This window comes from Bactrocera dorsalis, chromosome 1 (genome assembly GCF_023373825.1).
Source record: "Bactrocera dorsalis isolate Fly_Bdor chromosome 1, ASM2337382v1, whole genome shotgun sequence".
NCBI lineage: Eukaryota > Metazoa > Arthropoda > Insecta > Diptera > Tephritidae > Bactrocera > Bactrocera dorsalis.
Genome location: NC_064303.1, coordinates 20,707,941 through 20,730,462, shown reverse-complemented (window position 1 = coordinate 20,730,462; position 22,522 = coordinate 20,707,941). Strand labels below are relative to the sequence as shown.

General features: G+C 36.5%; 2 protein-coding genes across 3 annotated transcripts; one reads left to right on the top strand and one right to left on the bottom strand.

Moving 5' to 3' along the window:
* The first annotated feature begins 283 nt into the window (after nt 1–283).
* On the top strand, nt 284–16,503 carry LOC105225655 (beta-1,3-glucosyltransferase). 2 transcript variants are annotated; one of them, XM_019990025.3, is made up of 9 exons: nt 284–367; nt 3,072–3,159; nt 7,152–7,462; nt 9,006–9,139; nt 14,018–14,300; nt 15,435–15,567; nt 15,659–15,854; nt 15,917–16,181; nt 16,278–16,503. In XM_019990025.3, the coding sequence occupies exons 2-9, from the start codon at nt 3,096–3,098 to the stop codon at nt 16,443–16,445; spliced, it is 1,554 nt and encodes a 517-aa protein (XP_019845584.2). In that variant the 5' UTR covers nt 284–367; nt 3,072–3,095; the 3' UTR covers nt 16,446–16,503. The 2 variants fall into 2 exon arrangements, with proteins under 2 accessions (XP_019845584.2, XP_011202528.2); XM_011204226.4 differs by having other exon boundaries at nt 284–723.
* Nucleotides 16,504–19,607: 3,104 nt separating this feature from the next.
* Nucleotides 19,608–22,167, bottom strand: LOC105234129 (mucin-2). Its single transcript, XM_011216439.3, has 2 exons — nt 22,020–22,167; nt 19,608–21,938 (listed from the first exon to the last, which is right to left on the bottom strand). Exons 1-2 carry the CDS (start codon nt 22,033–22,035, stop codon nt 19,747–19,749), a joined length of 2,208 nt encoding a protein of 735 aa, XP_011214741.2. The 5' UTR covers nt 22,036–22,167; the 3' UTR covers nt 19,608–19,746.
* Nucleotides 22,168–22,522: the final 355 nt, after the last annotated feature.

The following is a 22,522-nucleotide window of genomic DNA, read 5'->3' as shown; positions in this document are numbered from 1 at the left end:
CACCAAGGCAGCATCAAACTGTTGTAAACATAAACATAATCAAATACAGGCACGTCCCCAGCCTCCCCGCGCCAATTAAAAGAAAACTCACTCATTAAAATTTCACTCGATGGTTGAGTTGTTCGGTCGTAGCGCGTGCAGTTTCATTCATAAAATGTGCATTTTCACGCCGACGCACTGCATTCAACGCTATTTGAGTGGAAAATTGAGAGATTTGCTGTGGACGTGGCGAATCGCTGGACATTTTGCATTTTGGCGCATATTACAGTTAGTTGACAAACTGGCGTGCACTTTGTAAGTCACATCTCGTTTGGCTGTCTAACGGGCTGCTCTGACATGTGACTCGAGCGACGCGCAGTCAATAACGGTATTAATTGTTTGGTTGCGTACAAAATTGAAGAGATTGTATAAAATAGTTGAAGAAATGACAATACAGTTGTAAATGCAGCATTGTAGTGTGTTAAAGTATTTTACATCAACCAACTTTCAATTCAATCCAATTAAATGTGAATTTATAATAAAAATAGTGAGAGCATAATATGCATCATAGCGGTCCATTGAGCGCATTATTACTTTACCTTTCATATGCAAATACTTACAATGTACATTGTAATGGTGAACTTGAACTATCGTTTTTGTGATTATATGCACTTTTGAAATTCTTGCTGTCATTTTAATGAGCGCTCGCTGTGCTTCAATGCATATCCAACTGAAATTTTATAAGTAAACGGTTTTTTGTGTCACTGTCAAATTAATAAAAATTAATTTAAAGTATATTAATATTGCATTAGTTTAAAAAAATAATAATAATAAACGGCGTAACAACATAAGTAAATTTGATAATACAAGTAAACTCGTTAACATCATTGTCCTTTAACATGATCTTATTTCAGTCAAATTCACTGTGTTACTGACAACTAAGTGAGCACTCATATTGTATATGGATAATACAAGGTGTGTTCCAAAGTAACTAGGAATCTAGCGCCCCCTGGTGGCGCTATCTATATGTCGACTGGTACGTTAGAATCTGCTATCTTTATCCATTGTCCAGTGAGAATTTCTGCGTTTTAAGTGTCAGTATGTTTGTGTTATCGGTGCGAAAATAAGCTTCGAACAAAGAGCCAACATTAAATTTTGTTTTAAAATTGGTAAAACTTTTACCGAAACGTTTCAATTGATGAAACAAGTTTATGGCGATGATTGCCTATCCCGTAGCAGAGTGCACGAGTGATTTCAACGTTTTCAAAGTGGTCGTGAGGACATAAATGACGATCAACATGTGGGCCAATCAAAATCCGTGATCACCGGAAATTCCATCGAAACTGTGCGTGAATTCATCAAAAATCAGCCGAAATCATCATTGAAATTCATGGAAATGGAATTGAACATCTCCAAAACATCGATTTATCGCATTTGGGCTTACGAAAGGTGTGTGCACGGTTTGTTCCGCACAAATTGACTGACGACCAAAAATTGCTCAGAATCCAACATTCGAAGGACATCATTAAAGAGGTTTATTTGACCAAAAATCACATTTTAACCATTAACCACTCCCCGTATTCACCTGATATGGCACCGTGCGACTTCTACCTTTTCGGAAAATACATATGCCCATGAAAGAAAAGCGTTATGCAGACGTAGAGGCCATTCAAATGGCTTGCACCGGCATACTGGCGGCCAAACGAGACAAAACACTCGTTCGACGTGCTTTTGGGGTGTACTGTATTGAAGCAGAAGGACACTATTTTGAAAAAAATTAATTAATTTTGCCGAAAAAAGCATTTGTTCTGTTTACTTTGGAACGCACCTTGTACACTAAAAAATTGCATTTTTGAAAATATGATTAATTATTTGCAGCAATTCTATCTAAATAAATACAATTACTTATGTTATTATGTTCAAGGTACAGGGTATATTAAGTTTGTGACGAAGTTAGTTACACTCAACTATAAACTTCGGATGCTATATAAAATATGTACATTAGGGTGTTTTTTTTTGAACAATTAATTTTTTTCAGACCCGTCAAGAAATTTCCTTGGAAATACCCTGAAAAAATTTCCTGAAAATTTTAGCCCTTAATATTAACATTAAGAATTGGACCAAGGCCTGTAAAAATTTTCCATAGAAAATACACTACAACCGTGGGTTTTTATCTTTAAATTCCTACAGATCAGAGGTATTTTATGGCATCACTTTGACTTAATACGCATATATCTCAGAATTGTTCACTCTACAAAAGAACAAAGTCGTAACTCACACCGGCGAGGTAATACGGGCCTCTAAACCCGATTTTTCCAAAAATTTAGCATTTTTTTTGTATATATGTTTGTATATATATCGTAAATGACAGGAGTTATAGAAAAAACGTATATGACAAATTTGTAGGAAATTTTATTTGCTATAAAAAGGTCAAAATCGCTATCATTAATACTTCTCGAGATATTCGGCTTTTAAGGTAAGGCTTTATAGAATTTTTATAGATGGTATGTAGTAAAAAATCTATGAAAATTATAATCCGAATGACTGTCTATCAGTTCGTCCGTCCATCCGTTCATACTTACAAGCGATAAAGTGAGTAAAAATGTAGATATCATAATGATGTGTTCTCAGGCAAAAAAGTGAGTACTAATTCGTAGATGGGCGTAATCGAATCACTGTCACGCTTATGATATAGAACTGTAGTTTGAGACGGGCGGCAACGCCGTCTACTAGATTTCATGTACTTATCTCTTAAACCTCTAAAGCGAAAAAAACGAAATTGCCTAAAGTAAATAGAATTAAGATTAAATCGAGTGAAAACTTACCCTAGACCCCATATAACTAAAAAGCCTTGTGTACCTGATGGTTTTACCCTGGTTTTAATGCTTTAAGTTGCAAGAGTTTGAAATTTTCGGTTATGCCCGAACTTAGCCCTTCCTTACTTGAACTATCGAACTTAGTAATTATAAACAAAATCATCCCATCATATATTGCAACGCGATGAAACTGTCTTAATCCCTATTTCTTTCATTCATCATAAATACATTCTCCTAAATCAAGAAAATAGACTGACGCTGATTTTTTGGTTCCAGCACGATTATATATATTAAAAAACCATGTATCGGATTTTGAATACCTTCGTTGCCGTATTATTGCTCGGAACTTCGAATATTTCAACAGGTAAGTAAAAAAATTATAATAAATAGCTATCGTAGTAAGATTGAATTCGAATAAAACAAAATATTCGATTAGAGGTTAGTATTGAAATCTTAACTTTAATGTTTTCGCAACATTTTGCAACGGAGTTTTATTCGCATAGCAATTGTTTGTATCACCTAAGCCTGAATGTGATAGATAAAGGGTTATATACATCTATAATATACATATATATAAATAGTTACGATAACGAGACGAGTTGTAATCCGAGTGACTGTCAGTGTTGTTTGCACCAAGAAAGTGTTCGTGCTGCAGATGGAAGGAATCGGACCACTGCCACGCCCACATAATGCTGCTATTCGAAAACATATACGAATAAAGTGCCATAGTTAAACTCAACAATTAGATACAAATTTTTTATTATAAATATATGTATGTGGTTTAACAAATTCGTAAATTATTGAGTTTATTGTACATACAGGTTAACTCGGTAAATTTGCGACAAAGACGTTTGAATAACGTAAGTGACGAAGGTGACGAATCATGGATTTTTGAGTATAATGCCGAGACAAAGAGGCAATCTTCCGAGTGATACACGGTCTCCTTGAACAAAAAAGGAAAGAATGAGCAAATACAAAGTGAAAACGATACTCATTGTCTATTTTGACATCAAAGACATCAATCACCACGCATTTGTTCCTCCTGGACAAACTGTCAACGCTAAGTTTTAGGTGGAAGTCCTCAAGAGACTCAAACGATGAGTCAATCGGGTCCGACAAGACATCGCAGCCGATTGGAAGTTGCACCACGACAACGCCCCGGCTCACACCGCCTTTCTTGTGAACAGCTACCTAACCAAGGTCGGCAACCCAATGCTTACGAAACCGCCCTACAGCCCTGATGTGGCCCACGGACTGTTTTGTTTCCTTGCCTGAAAAGTCCGATGAAATACAAGCATTTTGAGACGACAGAGGGGATCCAAGCAGCATGCACCTCGGCCCTCAAAGCTAATTCGGCGAATGCCTTCAGTGACGTCTTCAATGCATGGAAATCGCGCTGGTAGCGCTGTATCGACGCAGAAGGCGCCTATTTTGAAAGTTTTTAAAGAATTGTAACGATTGATTCAATGAATTTTTTTAAATTAACTCAGTCCTATTACTTTCCAGTCTATCCAGATCTTACCCTAGTCACCATGATTTCCATCCGTTTTGTCTCTCCCTTTAAAGCCTTAAAATCGGTCAGATCTTGGTATAGTGTAAAATGTTTGCTAACACCCGAACTTAGTCCTTCCTTACTTCCTTTATTACCTTTATTAATAATGCAAAGGGGTCGCTTTCTCTCTTAAAATTACTGAAGATATTTACAGTAGACTGATTCGTCCGCCCGTACAAGCCACGGATCGTATCTATACCACACGTCCATAAAACAGTCTTAGTTGCCTTACGATTTTCATATAATATAATAGTTTCGTTCATTTCATTTTTATTAACTTACTTTTTACTTACTTACATTAAGCAAAATACCTTCTGATTACTACCAGATCATGCTCCAAACATGGCCTAACCTGGCCAGCAATACTCCCCACAGGTGTCACTTTAAACATATTTTTTTCTAAAACTCAACACTTAAAGTCCATATAATATAGAATTTTTTTGTTGTAATTTAATTATTTGTTAAACTATGCGCAATTTTTACGCTAAGCTTCACTCCCTTTACTTGTTGCAATACATTTATATATGTATGTATGTATTAATAGATGCACCATTGTATTCCTCAAACGGAACACTTTACTTGTCTACTTAAACAAATTTTGGTAGCTTCTTAAGCAAATATGATAAATTCATTTCATCTAACTTAGTTTTACGGATTCAACTAATTTTCTCTTATGTGCGCATTGATTCCATTGCTGATAATACAATAATACACAATACAAATATTTGCACTGCGGTTTGTAAAAGCAAACACTTTTAATTGACTTCAACCAGCTAAAAAAAATAATGCAAGGCAAAATTCAAGGGGTTTTGTTTGGAATCGGACGAAAACGTATGTGGAAAGAGTAGGGTTGGATGAATTAAAAAGAAACCAATGGAATTATATTACTGAAATTATATTACTTTGATTCTAAGAATCGTCTAAGCCACCGGAAGGATCTGCTTATAGCTACAGCTAAATTATTTATTGAATCGTAATGCAAAAATTTAATGAATAAATAATTTGAAAAAATCTTTTTTATTTATAAATAATATACCACACACATTATATTTCATTTGAAATAAAAATAATTAAAGTTTTCTTGAAAGAAGTTTTTAAAAGAAATCAAAAAAGCAATAAGCTCAATTTAAAAAAAAACATACACTTTCGCAACCATTTTAGTCCTTATGGGTATTATTGAAGATTACTTTTTCCAACTCAACCGCATTTTTTTGAAATTTTGAAAATCGATATTGCCGATATCAAATAATGCCAGGAATGAAAAAATGTAAAAATATTTGAGTTCACATTTAGAGAAATGCATTCGATGCCATTATTTATAGAACTCGATTTCTTTTGCATGGCCACCACAGTCACACTTGCAGAAGTCCAGACGCGGAACCCAATTTTTGATCGTTTCCAAACGTAAATCGGTCGATTCTGCTGCAATTTCACGTTCGATATTCGTACGAAGTTCATCAATCGTCGCTGGCTTTAATAGCAAGGATCATAGAATTGACGTAGCCCCACAGAAAATAGTCTAATGACGTCAAATCGCACCACCGTGACGGTCAATTCGCGAAATAGCATATTCACCAAACTTGGTTTTCACTAAATCGTTTGTGACATTCGCTTTGTGGCTTGTGGCGCCGTCCTGTTGGAACCACATATGTATCATCCAATTCAGGCCAAAACATTTCAGTAATCGTTGAGCGATAGGGATTCCCATTCACTGTAACGTGTCTTGATCGTCACGAAAGCAATACGTTCCAATGATGCCGCCGGCTGATTAACCCCACCAAACCGTAATTTTTTGCTACCTGCCTAATAACTCATATCTTGTTTATTGACGAAACCATTCAGCCAGAAATGAAGCTGAAGATTATTATTCGATGAAAATCCGGATCATTGGCTAGCGCCAGCAATATTCTCGGTACTACGGGCACTTCTTTGTCTCACTGGCACGGGAACTTTTATACTATGTCTTAGGTTTAAAATTATTCCACTACAACCCGTTTGGGGGCAGAAAAGGCGGGCATTACACAGGTGTATTCGAAAACATATTTTTAAGCAATTTTATAAATATACTTGTATACCTCAAAAACATACCGAAAATTTCTGTCAAATGTTTTTAGAATAACGAAAATGATATGTAGTGTGTGGAGGTTTGGATAATTCGTGAACCAATTCCAAATATTTTCGACCTTAAATATTCAATATTATACGTTCAGTGAATTACGTGTCTGCAAAATACGTGTTTTCTTCGCCGAGTGTACATTAGACATATTAGGAAGCGATGTCACGCCCACTTTAATAAAAAAGTTCTACCGTAGATGCCCCTCCTTAATGCAATTCGTTATACAAAGTAACAGCCTTGTACCTTATTGTGAATCTTAGTTAATTCACTTGATTGGTTTTCATTAATGGTGTTTTAGGGGCGTGGCAATGATCTGATTCCGTCCATCTGCAATGCCAGCCCTCCTTAGGTGCCAAGGTATATTTGTTCTAAGTTTCATCAAGATATCTCAATTTCTACTGATGTTATCGCTTGCACAGGCGGACAAACATCAGGCAGTCGCTCGTAATTCAGTTCGTCTCGTCATCCTGATTATTTACATGTATATCATATCTATCTCGATTACTTTTGGGTGATATAAACAACCGTTAGATGCACCAAACTATTATACACTGTATCAACATGTTGCGAGAGTACAAATATATTATATTTTGCTTTAAACATTACCTCATTTTCAAGCAAAAATGTTACATACCTATAGAATTTGAATCTAATATTTCATACAACTTGTATATTCATGGCGGTATAGAACCCACAGGGGTATTGTTCCTCATCTCCAGTCAGGATACCACGTACCATCGTCCATTAGCAGCACGTCTACGCGATGACATTATTAACCAAGCCGAAAGCCAATTGCCCAATACAGACTACATCATCACAGTTCATATGTTACATGAAATATTCAATTTTCCAAGCTATTGGGCGATAAAGAATGCAATACCCTTGGTGCGTTCCAGGCTACTTGGCGAGCATGTCAAATGGGTGGTTTGGTTGGAGGAGAGTACACATGTATTACTGCAAGCGCTTTTGGAGCAGTTAGCGCTGGAGGATGCCACTCGGGTAAGGGAGAAGCTTAAGTAAACGAAAGTAACTGAAATATGCGACATTTTTATATTCTTGCAACATGTTGCTAAGTATAAGAGTTTTGTTCAGCTAACGGTTGTATCATCTAAAACTAATCGAGATAGATATAGGATTATATGTATATACATATATAAATGATCAGGATGGTAAGACGAGTTGGAATCAGGATGTTGGTCTGCAACTTGAGTAAAATTTTAGTAATGGAACTTGGTGAGTTGCTGGGCAAAAAAGGGGGAACGAGTCGTAGTTGCCATGCGCTAAAAATTGTGAAAAAATTATCCCAGCTTCTAAGAGATTTAATGCACATATCTTCTAAACAATTTAAGATACAATCACCAAATTTGTTCAGGACAAATTCATTAAACACCTCTACCGGTACTAATGGATGGATGAAATCGGATGATTCCACTCCCAATATAACGGTTTTGTTAAAAATTACTTAAGGCGCGATATATCTATAAATAAATTTATCAGTGACATACCATAACAAAAAATAGTGGAACAACTTTTTTTCTGTGTGAGTAAACATGTTCGCCGAATTTGGAAGTTTCGCAAGAATACCGTACCATCGAGAATCGTATGTTCGTATTCCAGAAACAGATCCGACTGTTGCATCGTCAATTTAAACAAATCCAAGAGTTTCGAATCGCAAATTAAATTCAGAAATAATCCATGAGACGGAACTTCATCAAGAACGAGTCACTATGTGGTGCGCAGTTTCATCAAGGCGTATTATCGGGTCATACTTTTTTGAAGAAAACGGTGTAATAATGAACTGTCAATGGGCACCGTTATATAAAGACGTTGAATGAGGTTTTTTTACCCAGAACTGCACAGAAGACGTATCCGTTGCAATAGCGTTTGGTTTCCAGCAAGATGAAGCAGCTTCACATATAGTCAGACCGGTTATTGCGAAGCTCCAACGAAATTTTTAAAACAAATTAATATCAAAAAACTCCACTTCCCGCTGACCCAAGGTCACCTGACCTGACTCTATCAGACCTTTTTTTATACTCTGAACAGGGTGTACCGTATTAAGTTTCCCAAGAAGTTTGTAACACCCAAAGGAAACGTCGGAGGCCATATAAAATATATATTATATATACATGATCAGCAAGCCGAACTGAGTCGATTTAGCCATGTTCATCTGTCTGCCAAGTAGTGCCTCAGTTTACGAAGTATTGTCCTGTAATTGTCCTCATTTGTAAGGAAACTGTGTTCTTTTATCACGACTCCTTTAAGAAAAGTTTTGAAAGCAATCCTTAAAAAAATTTTGTTAGTGACACCGTTTATTCGCTTGGATATGTGTTTCCTAGCTCGAATTGTACTGTGATATTTCAAAAGTCAATACGTCTCGTTACACGCTATTTGCTGTTCTAAGTTGTATTGGGCAAATTTTTGTTACACCGCAACCTTTCAATCTGAGATTTGTTCGAAACTTTACATCAACATCGGCTTTTAAGCAAAATTTACTTTAAGCAATTATGTTAGTCCTTTATAAATTTTATTTTACTTTCAGTGCCTTTATTTGGGTCATGCGCTGTATGATGATCAGGCTAATATTAGGCATCACTTTGCCTTTCACAAAGATTCCGAGTGGTTTCCATTTCCATTGCAACGAGCCGGTATTGTTTTTTCAAGAGCTCTAATCATGTAAGTAATAATGAAAATTCAGTTTCAAGAAATAATTCAGAAACTAATTTTATTTCCACCTTGAACATGTGCCCTTGAAATTATAACTTTTACCTTAGAACATATTTATATTCCAAAACATATGAAAGTTCTTATAATACATGAGAATCTCATCTGTCTGTTTCTCAGAAACAAGAAACATACACCTTATCAGTTCTGTTATCTAAGTAAGTGCGTTTACTTCCTTTGCAAATCATATTACTTTCACCGTTCTCTATAATTCTTGTGAGAAATTACGGCACTCATTCATTTCATTTATAGCTGCACAGTTATATTTTGGAAGCGCTTCTTCTGTTAATTATTTGCAAGTTTTTTGGAGGTCCAAAAGCATGTCGAACGAGTGTTTTAGCTCGTTGACCCGTATGGTCGCCAGTATGCCGGTGCAAGCCTTTTGATTCTTGATTCACGCACGGTTCGACAGAATTTTCGGTGATCACGGATTTTGATTGGCCCACTGTTGATCGTCATTTATGTCCTCACGACCACTTTGAAAACGTTGAAACCACTCATGCACTCTGCTACGGGATAGACTATCATCGCCATAAACTTGTTTCATCAATTGAAACGTTTCGATGAAAGTTTTACCAATTTTAAAACCAAATTTAATGTTGGCTCTTTGTTCGAAGCTCATTTCCGCACCGATAACACAAACATACTGACACTTAAAAAGCAATAACTTCACTTCCAATAGATAAAATGTCATGAAATTCTCACAAGACAATCGATAAAGATAGCAGATTCTAACGCACCAGTCGACATAAGGATGGTAGTGGCGCCAGGAGGAGGCGCTAGCATCAAAAAGTTCTGTTTACTTTGGAATACACCTTGTATATCAGATTCTAAAATTTTTTTTCATGCGCTACTGAAGGAAGTGGTTCATAAGTAATCTTGGTTCACCAGCCATTTCTGAAAACATGGTTAAATTGGATCAGTGTTCTGAGATACTTAAAGTTATGCCAGATAACTGCATTTCCATCCATCAGTGGGATGTAATCCGTGTATGAATAATCGAAAAGCAGCACAGTCGATACCCTAAGTAGAAAGCAAGCATGCTTTCGTCCGACAATATTGTACAAAGAAGCTGATGCATGCTCCTTATCAGTTCTTCGGCATTGTATTTATAATGCGTCTCACTTCCCTTTTTAACTCTCGTTATCTACCCCCTCCTTCTCGTGTTGTAGTCGATTGTAACGTTGTAAGGTAGGCAGTCTTTTTTCAGCGACGGAGTCTCTCTCCCACCACGAATCTGCGCCAAACCCAATTTGCGGACTTACTTGCCTCAGTCCTTGTTCCGTCCATCGCATTTCTTGAACGGCGCTGATGTTAACCTTTACTCTTACGAGGACATCAACCAGCTGGGCAGCGCTACCTTCCCAATTAAGGGACCGGGCATTCCAGTTGCATGCCTTTGTTTTTATGCTCTTGCAACCTGTTGCTACATAGTATAATAGTTTTGTTCACCTAACGGTTATTGGAATCACCTAACACTAATCGAAAAAGTTATAGGGTTATATATCGTCCCCTCAATATAACAATAGCGTATGTGCTGATACGCCATTATTTTTTTATTGCATATTTAGAATCTCCATCATTGATTCTATGTCTGGTAAAAATTTCGTCAAATTCTACTTCCACAAAGTGGGTCAAAATGTCATTAGAAAAAATGGTGTATAATTTCATGTTCAAAAATTTCCTTCAATAAGTGTATAGACATCTGATTTGACAAAAACTTTAAACTCGATTTTCTCAAAACCCAAAAAAAATTATACGCTATTGTTATATTGAGGGGACGATATATGGGATAAAAATATTAAAAAAGTGAGCGTAGCCCCGCTCCCTATTAGGTTTAATATGCATATCTCTTAAACCATTAAAGCTGTAACAACCAAGTTCGCCTAAAGCAAATACTATAATAAAGGGTGATTTTTTAAGAGCTTGATAACTTTTTTTTAAAAAAAAACGCATAAAATTTGCAAAATCTCATCGGTTCTTTATTTGAAACGTTAGATTGGTTCATGACATTTACTTTTTGAAGATAATTCCATTTAAATGTTGACCGCGGCTGCGTCTTAGGTGGTCCATTCGGAAAGTCCAATTTTGGGCAACTTTTTCGAGCATTTCGGCCGGAATAGCCCGAATTTCTTCGGAAATGTTGTCTTCCAAAGCTGGAATAGTTGCTGGCTTATTTCTGTAGACTTTAGACTTGACGTAGCCCCACAAAAAATAGTCTAAAGGCGTTAAATCGCATGATCTTGGTGGCCAACTTACGGGTCCATTTCTTGAGATGAATTGTTGTCCGAAGTTTTCCCTCAAAATGGCCATAGAATCGCGAGCTGTGTGGCATGTAGCGCCAATCTTGTTGAAACCACATGTCAACCAAGTTCAGTTCTTCCATTTTGGCAACAAAAAGTTTGTTAGCATCGAACGATAGCGATCGCCATTCACCGTAACGTTGCGTCCAACAGCATCTTTGAAAAAATACGGTCCAATGATTCCACCAGCGTACAAACCACACCAAACAGTGCATTTTTCGAGATGCATGGGCAGTTCTTGAACGGCTTCTGGTTGCTCTTCACCCCAAATGCGGCAATTTTGCTTATTTACGTAGCCATTCAACCAGAAATGAGCCTCATCGCTGAACAAAATTTGTCGATAAACACATTTCGAACCGAACACTGATTTTGGTAATAAAATTCAATGATTTGCAAGCGTTGCTCGTTAGTAAGTCTATTCATGATGAAATGTCAAAGCATACTGAGCATCTTTCTCTTTGACACCATGTCTGAAATCCCACGTGATCTGTCAAATACTAATGCATGAAAATCCTAACCTCAAAAAAATCACCCGTTATTAGAACTCCTACAAACAGTATGAAAAAAGATGAATAATGAATAACCCCACCCACTCCCCATTAAACGGTACTGTTAAAAACTACTAATAGTGCGATAAATCAATAAATAAATACACCAGAGATATTAAATTTGACTCTCGTAATGCTAAGAGAAAGCTTTAAACGAGCTAGGGGACGTCAGGCGTGATACTGCCTACATTTAGGGGAAATTCTAGTTCCCGGGACCTGCTCGACTTCCATCAAATGCGGTGTATTCCTATGTTACATTGCTGCTGATTTGTTTTTACGATTCCGAGGGTTTTGTACACCGAGAGTTCGTCCCACCTGGCCAAACAATTAATGTGTTTTACTGTGTTTTACCTTGGTGTTATGAAGCATCTTTTGTCACGCATTTGTCGTGCTCGACCACAATACCGTGAGGCAGGGTCCTGGCGCCTGTTGCACGATAATGCGCCGTGTCATCGGTCGACGCTTGTCACTGATTTTTTGACAAAAAACTCCATATTAACCATTAATCACTCATCCTACTCACCTGATCTGGCACCTTGTGATTTGTACCTATGTGGAAAACTTCATTTGCCCATGAAAGGACACTGGTTTCAGGACATTTCAGCTATCCAAAAGGCGACGACCGATATTCTCAAGAGCATTCCGAAAATGGCCTTAAACACTCATTTGAAATGCTAATTGACCGGGCTAAACGCTGTATCGAAGCACTAGGAAACTACTTTGAATAAAAAAACATAACTTTTGAAAAATATTAATTTTTTGTTGTTTTTTTTTAACAGTCCTGTTTCTTTTGCGACAGACCTTGTGTAATGAAATTTTGAGATAATCTTTTCCTTTTAACCCCCATATAAAGATTTTCGATCTTCCGGATGACTTTAAACCTCATATATCGGCCTATGTGAGTTATCTTAATAAAATTGAAAAGCGTGTTTTTCTAATAACTGTGCATATTTGTTCTTGGAATGAATAAAATCGGGTGAAAACTTCCCCTTGACCCCTATATTTTATGTACCTGAAGGTATTACCCCGGCTTTAATCGTTGCAAGAGTATGAAATTGATATTATTTATATAGACAATTTCTTCAAAATTTGTTCTTGAGTCCTTCCCCTGCCCCCAATATACACCATAAAATGCCTAATAATAAACCGTTTGGTCAAAATGTGTGATATATTTAATGAAACAAAATCTGGTCTATACCTTAGCCTAAGATTCATATCCTTAATATAAAGAATTGCAATCTTTTGGTTGACGTTTTCCACATTAACTCAATTTATATGTAAATAGTATTTATAGTATATATTTCTATGGCTGACTTCATACCGAATATAGTATCAGTAAATAAGTGAAATATTTTAATAAAATTAAGTAAGCTTTTTACCCTGATAACAGATCTTATGCTGCTAAAAAAATATTATATAATCGACATCATACTTCCGAACGGCTTTATATAATACTTTATATACAATATCTCAATGAAATTGCGTGAGAATGATTTCATAAGCATACCATTATGGTTTAAATAGCAACCTTGTCTCAGTAATCTTAAAAAAATAACAATTTTCGCATATAAAGTTTATATTTTCACTTTCTACAAATGAAAAATCGAATCCAAATAAAAAAATAACTTGACTGTATGAAAATCATACCGGTTTTTTCTTTAGTAAAAACTTTTCAAATTATACAATCGACTACACAATTGTTTATTAAAATAGTACTTTACGACATTGAAAATTGTGTTGTTTTAAAATGTTTGCCAAAGTGTTGCTCGCGAAAATTTTCTTTGATTGAATAAAAACATGTTTATGCAATTAAAGAAGTTTTATTTCAAAGAACTTTTTATCTGTTAAATCATGCCGCTGTATACATAATGCACTTTTGATTACAACACTGAAAACAGCAATAATCAATATATAGTATAAACACATACAAATTCAAATACAATATGCATCTTTACTTTTCTTTTAACCACCCAAACTAGCAAGACCGCAGAAGCTTTAGAAACAGCAAATATTTATAGTTCACCTTTTATCATTGATATGGAACACGAGCTGGCGCTATTCATTTATAACGAAGTAAAATCAGTTGCTCTTGAAACTCAGCTCAGCGAAGACGAGCTCACCGCTGCCACGAAGTCAAATGCTATGCAAAAGATGCTGATGCGCAAAGCGCACTACATTTGTTCGCGATCGGACGAATATGTACAGGGCAACGCTGACAACAAGTGTGCAATGTATGCAAAGCCAATGGAAAGGAATCACTGTGTGAGTAAATTCCACTGAAGAAGTTTGTATGTAGAAAATACTACTTGTATACTTTCGATTAGGTCACCCTCCCGTTTGCCTTCATAATGTTATATAAAAAGATGTTCTTTAAGCCATTAGAAAACAGGCCCATATGTCTTTTTTTGGCGACATTAAAAAAAGTCTAAAAAATATATTTCATTAATTTCTCATTCGTGTTTTTCTTAAGACTAAAACAATAAACTGTCACAAAGATTATTTAAACTGCAAAAACCATAATTCTAAGAATGGCCTCAATTAAAAAAATTTGAACAAAATTGTAACAATCTATATATATATATATTATTGAACAACACTTAAATAATAATCATGAAACACCTCTGTCAATTAGAAGCATTATAACATAAACATAACTGACATTATATTATTTAATTCTCGTTTCGGTAAAAGTTTTATGAATTTTAAAACAAAATTTAATCTTGGCTCTTTGTTCGAAGCTAATTTTCGCACCGAAAACACAAATATACTGACACTTAAAACGCATTAACTCCACTTCAAATCAATGAAATGCTCTACAATTCTCACTAGATAATCGATAAAAATGGCAGATTCTAACGCATCAGACATATAGATGGAGCCACCGAGGGGCGCTAGATTAAAAAGTCCTGTTTACTTTGGAACGCAAATTGTATTGTGTATACCTGTATCTCCCAAACCATTCAAGCTGTATCACTTAAATTTGCGCACGTCAAATCATTTCTCCCATTCCCCATATAACGGTTTTGTTAAAAATAGTAAAAATGCGATAAATCAATAACTAAGTGCGTCAGAGACGATTGGCGTGGACCCGCCCACTCATAGGTGGATACCCATATCTCAGGATCTACTCGACCTATGATAAATATAATGAGCGAATAAAAACCACGCCTCTTTCTCGTATAACTGAACTTCAAATTCATTGAAATTGTTCCACTTTCCAGTCAAAGACCATTTAATATAACGTGGTTTTCAATAAGAGCGCTACAAAAGTTATTGAAAAAAAAAAAAACATTTTTTTATTCCTGTGAAAGTACATATTAAATGTTTCCATTTACAGTTATTACATTAGTATGTATATTTTAGTTTTCACTATATTTACTCAATTTCAACTTCTAGAACACTGTGAGGCCGCAAAACATTTTCTTTGCTGTCAAAACATGTAAACGCTTTCATTTCGATCGAATACCGATTATTAAAGCAACCTGGGCTCCCATAGCATCACATATTCGTTATTACAGCGATGTAGCAGGTGAATCCAAACCAATATATACATACATACGTATTTTGTAACAAACAAAAATTGCAAATGTTCATATTTTTTTTCTTCTTATTATCGTCAGATCCACAAATTCCTACAATGTCTACCGGTATACCCAACACTGAGATCGGTCATTGCAATAAAACACTGACAATATTGAAATTAGCTTTACGAGAGATCGATGACTTTAATAGAAAATTGGAAAATTTGGTACCTGAGCAAGATGAAAACACTCGTATACATTGGCTGGTTTTAGCCGATGATGATACGTTACTAAGGTTCGTACAAGTATTACACTATATATCTAAATAACCATTTTTAACTTTATGGATAAATTTAGCATTCCAAACCTATGCGCTTTGCTCGGTTGTTTCAACTACACAAACGATATTTATCTCGGCGAACGTTACGGGTTCCATCACAACATAAACAACGGCTTCAATTACATAACCAGTGGCGGTGGTGTTGCTATGAGTCTACCCGCTGTACGTAAATTACTCGCTCATTGCCACTGCACCCATCCACAAGATGCCGATGATATGTTGCTGGGCATGTGCTTCACCAATCTGGAAGTGCCAATCATACACTCTCAGCAGTTTCATCAGGTTCGTTGTCCAAAGCCAATAAAATATGGGTCTACCTGTAAATTTCTGCAACAATTTGTATACGCTTTTTAAAAACTTTTACCTTCTATTTTTTAGCTCCGTCCACAGGACTATCCAACCGAATTGTTGGCTCTTGATCCACCTATCTCATTTCATAAATTTTACGATTTAGATCCAATCTCTGTATATAATAACTATTTTGCCAATGCTACTCAACAAATGCTACTAACTACGAAGGAGATAAGTTATACAAATCAAAAATAACGTCTAATTTGAAACAATCAAAATAAAAACTTGAGCAAAATTAAAAAAAAAAAGTTCTTAGTTTTGCTTTTCTAATGTCCTAAAATATTTATTAGTAACTGCAATGATTAACTGCCTTTATGAAGTTCCTAATATAGTGAAAACGACGACTCACACTACATGAATATAAATTACAAGCGGTAAGTATGATGGGAAAGAAATTTCAGCGTCAATATTCAAAAAGTAGAAAATCTTCAAATCAGAAACACACTAGTAAGTTTGATTAAATGTTCTTTGACAGTAGAACGACCGCTATTATAAATTTTATATGAAAATATCATTTTATTGCCGTTAAATTTCTTTACAGCGACCATTGTCTTGAGGCGAGAACAAGAGACCTAGATGGGGGTCTAATTATATGAAGAATGCAGAAAAAATTCGGTTCATGATATTTTGCCACTGTTTTCTTCGACGTGTTGTACGGTGCATTCATATGACTGTCTTCTCTTTAAAAGAGTTCGATTTTCCAAATTTCCTCCTTCGAACGTTCCAATATTCCTTTTTGAGACACTCGATAAAATTTACTTTGTAATGGGTTTGCCGCGTACCGTTTATTGAGTTAATTATCGTTTGGACTTTAATGAACCAATATTTTAGGATGATTATTACCGGCTCAAAACTTGTTAAGGAGTACATAAAATCATTAGGAACAGCTTGAAGTTTTCCATATTAAACATGTATGGGTGCCCGGTCACAGAGGAATCGCTAAAAACTGCAAAGCCGGTGAGCTTTCTAGGGCATCCATACCCCAGTTTCATCTGAGCTTGACAAGCAGGGTTCAAAAACTAGAGCTTGTGCGACTGCAAGATCCCGTTGGCACAAAATGAACTGTAAGAGGTCCTTCGAACTACTTGCTTTTAATAAAGTCAAGCTATTGTAGTGATTCTGACTGGACAGTTTCCAATAGGTACATCCGCAGTACGGCATATATATCTTTTCGGACGCTCTTCTTCGTGTATGGAGGAAGTCACTTTCGTCTCCATTGCCCGGCTTTTGTCAAATTTGCTGGGATTAATGTTGATCGACCTAAAAAATTTATCATAAGCCTATAACGGTTCGTCGATCCTTAGGTCCTGCACTTTAAACAGTTTGTGTGTAACACAATGGACAAATATTTGTCCATGTGAGATCCATTGATTTTGGATCAACCCAACGAGCTATGTACCTAACGTAAGCCAAGTGAAATATAGATTTTTTCACAACAACCGACTTTAGGAAGCCGTCATTTTGTCAAAATTTGGAAAATTCCTTCGATCATTACCTGATTTTAACTAGAGTATTAATAAATTGTTGGAGATTATTATACTCTTGGTAAATGTTGCTACAGAGTAAGTATAACGTTTAGTTTACTTAACGGTTGTTTTTTATCATTACAAAACTAAAATCGAGATAGATATAAGGTTATATGTATATAAATGATCAGGATGAGGAGATGAGTTGAAATCGGTATGTATGTATGTCAATCCGTACGTCTGTGCAAGCTGTAACTTGAATAAAAAATCGAAATATCGGAAACTTGATATACGTGTTCCTACGGAAAAGGTGTAGGACGAATTCGTAGATAGGCGTAAACGCGCTTAAAAAACGCGATTAAACGAAAATTTATGTAATGCCACCAAATAAAGATATAAAGCTGTAATGAATAGGGTGTTAAGGTACAACACCAATCAAGAAGAATTTAATATAACGAGATAAAACCTTGCAAAAAATGAAGAATGCCATATTATGACTAGAATTTTTCCAAATTGGAACAACGCTGTTAGCCCCTAGGTACCGAATAAGTGGTGACCAGTACCTTTAGTTGAGTTTTGTCCGAAAATATCGCTTAATGTAAGAGATATATAATTGAAATTCTTAGTAAATCCTTTCCTGATAATAATATGTTTGTGTGTTAAAAATGGGTTAACACGGGTCAATACTGCCCTGAGTCCTCATATAGCTAATATAAAGAATTTCGAACTTCAGGATGACTTTATGCCGCATATATCGGCCAATATATGAATTATCTCAATGAAAATGAGAGAGCGTACCATATTTTATGCCTAAAATAGATACAATTGGGTGAAAACTTAACCTTGCGACCATATAACTATGATCTTCGAACATCCGGCTGACTTTGCTCCATATGATTGGTGAGTGTACCTTAATGAAACCCAGTTAGCATTTTGTGAGTCTTTCGGTCTTTGATCTTTGCAATTTGCAAGAGTATAAAATGTTTATTTATTTACTTACTTTAAGTTGAAAAATCATCATCTCCACCAAACACCATTTTTCGTATGTCCTCCTGGCGATCGGACGGCTACCAAATCCAATTTGTATTCCATATCAAATTTCCTGAAGATGCCACGTCAAATGCGAAAGTTTTCCATAAAAGCCCTTGATTCCGATCGTTCGGTTTGTATGTAACTCATACCAAATTTCTTGAAGATATATCGTCAAATGAGGAAGTTTTCCATACAAGATATTGACTCCGACCATTCTGTTTGTATGGCAGCTATATGCTATAGTTAACCGATCTGAACAATTTCTTCGGAGATTACATTGTTGCCTTAGAAAATAATCGATACCAAATTTCGTGAAGATACCACGTCAAATGCAAAAGTTTTCCCTACCAGCATTAGATTCCGATCGTTCAGTTTGTATGGCAGCTATATGCTATAGTAAGCCGATCTGAGCATTTTCTTCGTATATTAAATTATTATCTTAGAAAATAACCGGTGCCAACTTTTATGAAGATACATTGTCAAATGTGAAAGTTAAAATACAAGAACTTGATTCCGATCATTCCGTTTGTATGACAGCTATATGTTGCAGTGGTCCGATATCGGCAGTTCCGACAAATGAGCAGCTTCTTGAAGAGAAAATGACGTTCGCAAAATTTCAAAACAATATCTTAAAAACTGAGGGACTAGTTCGTATGTATACGACATATACTTTATAGGGTCTCCGACGTTTCCTTCTGGGTGTTACAAACTTCGTGACAAACTTAATATATCCTGTTCAGGGTATAAATATATCTTACGAATTACTAATTTGGAGCAAAGGTCATTACCCACAGAATGACCTAAATTAGGCTACAAATACACTTACTTTCCGCTTATCGAAATTTGAAATTCCATCTAATATGATAATAGTAGCGAAGTCATTTATTTCTAGCAACACATTTTACATTTATTTAGAGGAATATATGTGTGTGTGTATAATGAGGGTTTTTTAATCGCAAATTTCCCTTTCAATAATTACTGTGCTTGAAAATAACATTTTAAGCAAGGCGACAACCAGCATATTCAGGTCGATCACAGACTCCCTTCAATGGATTGAAATGAAGTTTAGCACAGCTGAGTTCGACAGCAACTCCATTGCGGCAGACGTAGTAATCATTGCAATTTCTCAACGAAGGCAACAAAAAGCCGTTCCTCTTATCTAAGCAAATGCTCTCCAAATAGTTATCCACGTTCGATACCATACCCTGTGGGGAAGCCATTGGTTTACTATTAGAATTGACGGACAATGAGTTTGGGCATGGTGTTGGTGCTGGAGTCGTGGTACAAGCTGTTGCTGGTGGAGGCGTCGTTTGTGCTTCTGTGCACGGCGTAGTAATTGTTGTAAGTAGTGTAGTGCTTGTAGTTGTTGTGGTGGTTGTGCTTGGGGTAGTGGTTGTTGTTGTCCTTGGTGTGGTGGTTGTTGTTGTCGTTGGAGCAGAAGTAGTTGTTGTGCACGTTGTAGTTGTTGTGGTGGTTGTGCTTGGAGTAGTGGTTGTTGTCGTTAGAGCAGTCGTTGTAGTTGTACTTGGAGTAGTTGTTGTCCTTGGAGTAGTAGTCGTTGTTGTGCTTGGAGTAGTGGTTGTTGTAGTTGGAGTAGTCGTTGTTGTTGTCGTTAGAGTAGTAGTAGTTGTTGTACACGGCGTAGTTGTTGTGGTGGTTGTGCTTGGAGTAGTGGTTGTTGTCGTTGGAGTAGTTGTTGTTGTTGTCCTTGGAGTAGTGGTTGTTGTTGTAATTGGAGTAGTTGTGCTTGGAGTACTGGTAGTTGTTGTGCACGTTGTTGTTGTAATTGGAGTAGTTGTACTTGGAGTAGTAGTCGTTGTTGTGCTTGGAGTAGTCGTTGTTGTGCTTGGAGTAGTGGTCGTTGTGGTGCTTTGAGTAGTGGTTGTTGTCGTTGGAGTAGTCGTGGTTGTTGTTGTCTTTGGAGTAGTTGCTGTTGTTGTCGTTAGAGTAGTAGTAGTTGTTGTACACGGTGTAGTTGTTGTGGTTGTGGTGCTTTGAGTAGTGGTTGTTGTAGTTGGAGTAGTCGTTGTTGTTGTCGTTAGAGTAGTAGTAGTTGTTGTACACGGCGTAGTTGTTGTGGTGGTTTTGCTTGGAGTAGTGGTTGTTGTCGTTGGAGTAGTAGTGGTTGTTGTCGTTGGAGTAGTAGTAGTTGTTGTGCATGGTGTAGTTGTTGTGCTTGGAGTAGTGGTTGTTGTCGTTGGAGTAGTGGTGGTTGTGGTGCTTGGAGTAGTTGTTGTTGTTGTCGTTAGAGCAACAGTAGTTGTTGTGGTGGTTATGCTTGGAGTAGTGGTTGTTGTTGTAATTGGAGTAGTTGTGCTTGGAGTACTGGTAGTTGTTGTGCACGTTGTGGTTGTACTTGGAGTAGTAGTCGTTGTTGTGCTTGGAGTAGTGGTCGTTGTGGTGCTTTGAGTAGTGGTTGTTGTAGTTGGAGTAGTCGTTGTTGTTGTCGTTAGAGTAGTAGTAGTTGTTGTACACGGCGTAGTTGTTGTGGTGGTTGTGCTTGGAGTAGTGGTTGTTGTCGTTGGAGTAGTCGTGGTTGTTGTTGTCTTTGGAGTAGTTGCTGTTGTTGTCGTTAGAGTAGTAGTAGTTGTTGTACACGGTGTAGTTGTTGTGGTTGTGGTGCTTGGAGTAGTTGTGGTTGTTGTTGTCTTTGGAGTAGTTGTGGTTGTTGTCGTTAGAGTAGTAGTAGTTGTTGTGCATGGTGTAGTTGTTGTGCTTGGAGTAGTGGTTGTTGTCGTTGGAGTAGTCGTGGTTGTTGTTGTCTTTGGAGTAGTTGTTGTTGTTGTCGTTGGAGTAGTCGTTGTTGTTGTAATTGGTGTAGTTGTGCTTGGAGTGCTGGTAGTTGTTTTACACGTTGTAGTTGTGATTAGAGTAGTTGTTGTCGCTGGAGTAGTGGTAGTTGTAGTTGTTGTAGTGGTAGTAGTTGTTGTGCTTGGAGTAGTTGTGGTTGTTGTTGTCTTTGGAGTCGTGGTGTGAGTTGTAGTTGGAATAATGGTAGTTGTAGTGCACGTTGTAGTAGTTGCGGTGGTTGGCGGTAACGTGGTTATTACTGAAGGTGTTGTTGTTATACAAGGAGTTGTTTGAGGAGGAGTCGTAGAACACGGAGGCGCTGTTGTAGTCTCACATGCTGTTAAATCCACCGATGCAGCATTGGTTATAGCCAAAATGGCTATCAGCACGCTGAGAAACTCTATTCTCCCCAAAGCGAAATGGAAAAGTTATTGTAAATATTTCTATAGTTTTTATACCTTTGCGTCTGACATTTACTTACCAAAAATTTTCGCCATATTAAAATGAAATTTTCAATAAGAAAAGCCACCGAATTAGTGCGACCAACTGCAGCTGCTACTTATATATATTTATAGTGTTTGAGGTGGAGCTAGCCTTAACACTGTGCAGACACTAGTGAAATTTCCATCATTTTATACGAATATGAAGTGTGGAGTATACAAAACAGGTGCATGTTTTAATAAAACATTTATATATTTGTACATACTCCTACATATGTTCACATTTTAGAGTAATTTGAAATTTCACTTTAGCAAAAGTTTGTACTTACACGCTTTTTAAATGATATCAATAACTACATTCATACTATGTTTATCAATTTATTTGCTCGTCGTACACTTCTTCGAATTTCCAATTATTATCTGTAACAAAAGACCAATTATATATTTGTGTGTATGTGTGTGATCAGTTCAAACCAGTGAGAGGTTTCGTTAGATCGCCATCAATGCTGATACTTATACTGATAAGCGGATGAAAAAAAGAGAA

What these genes read in the sequence shown, in the direction of transcription:
- LOC105225655 (XM_019990025.3), top strand. Translation starts at nt 3,096, where the DNA reads ATGTATCGGATTTTGAATACCTTCGTTGCCGTATTATTGCTCGGAACT. An exon ending in CAATGGAAAGGAATCACTGT is followed by an intron (nt 14,301 to 15,434) that starts GTGAGTAAATTC and finishes TTCAACTTCTAG; the next exon opens with AACACTGTGAGGCCGCAAAA. An exon ending in TTATTACAGCGATGTAGCAG is followed by an intron (nt 15,568 to 15,658) that starts GTGAATCCAAAC and finishes TATTATCGTCAG; the next exon opens with ATCCACAAATTCCTACAATG.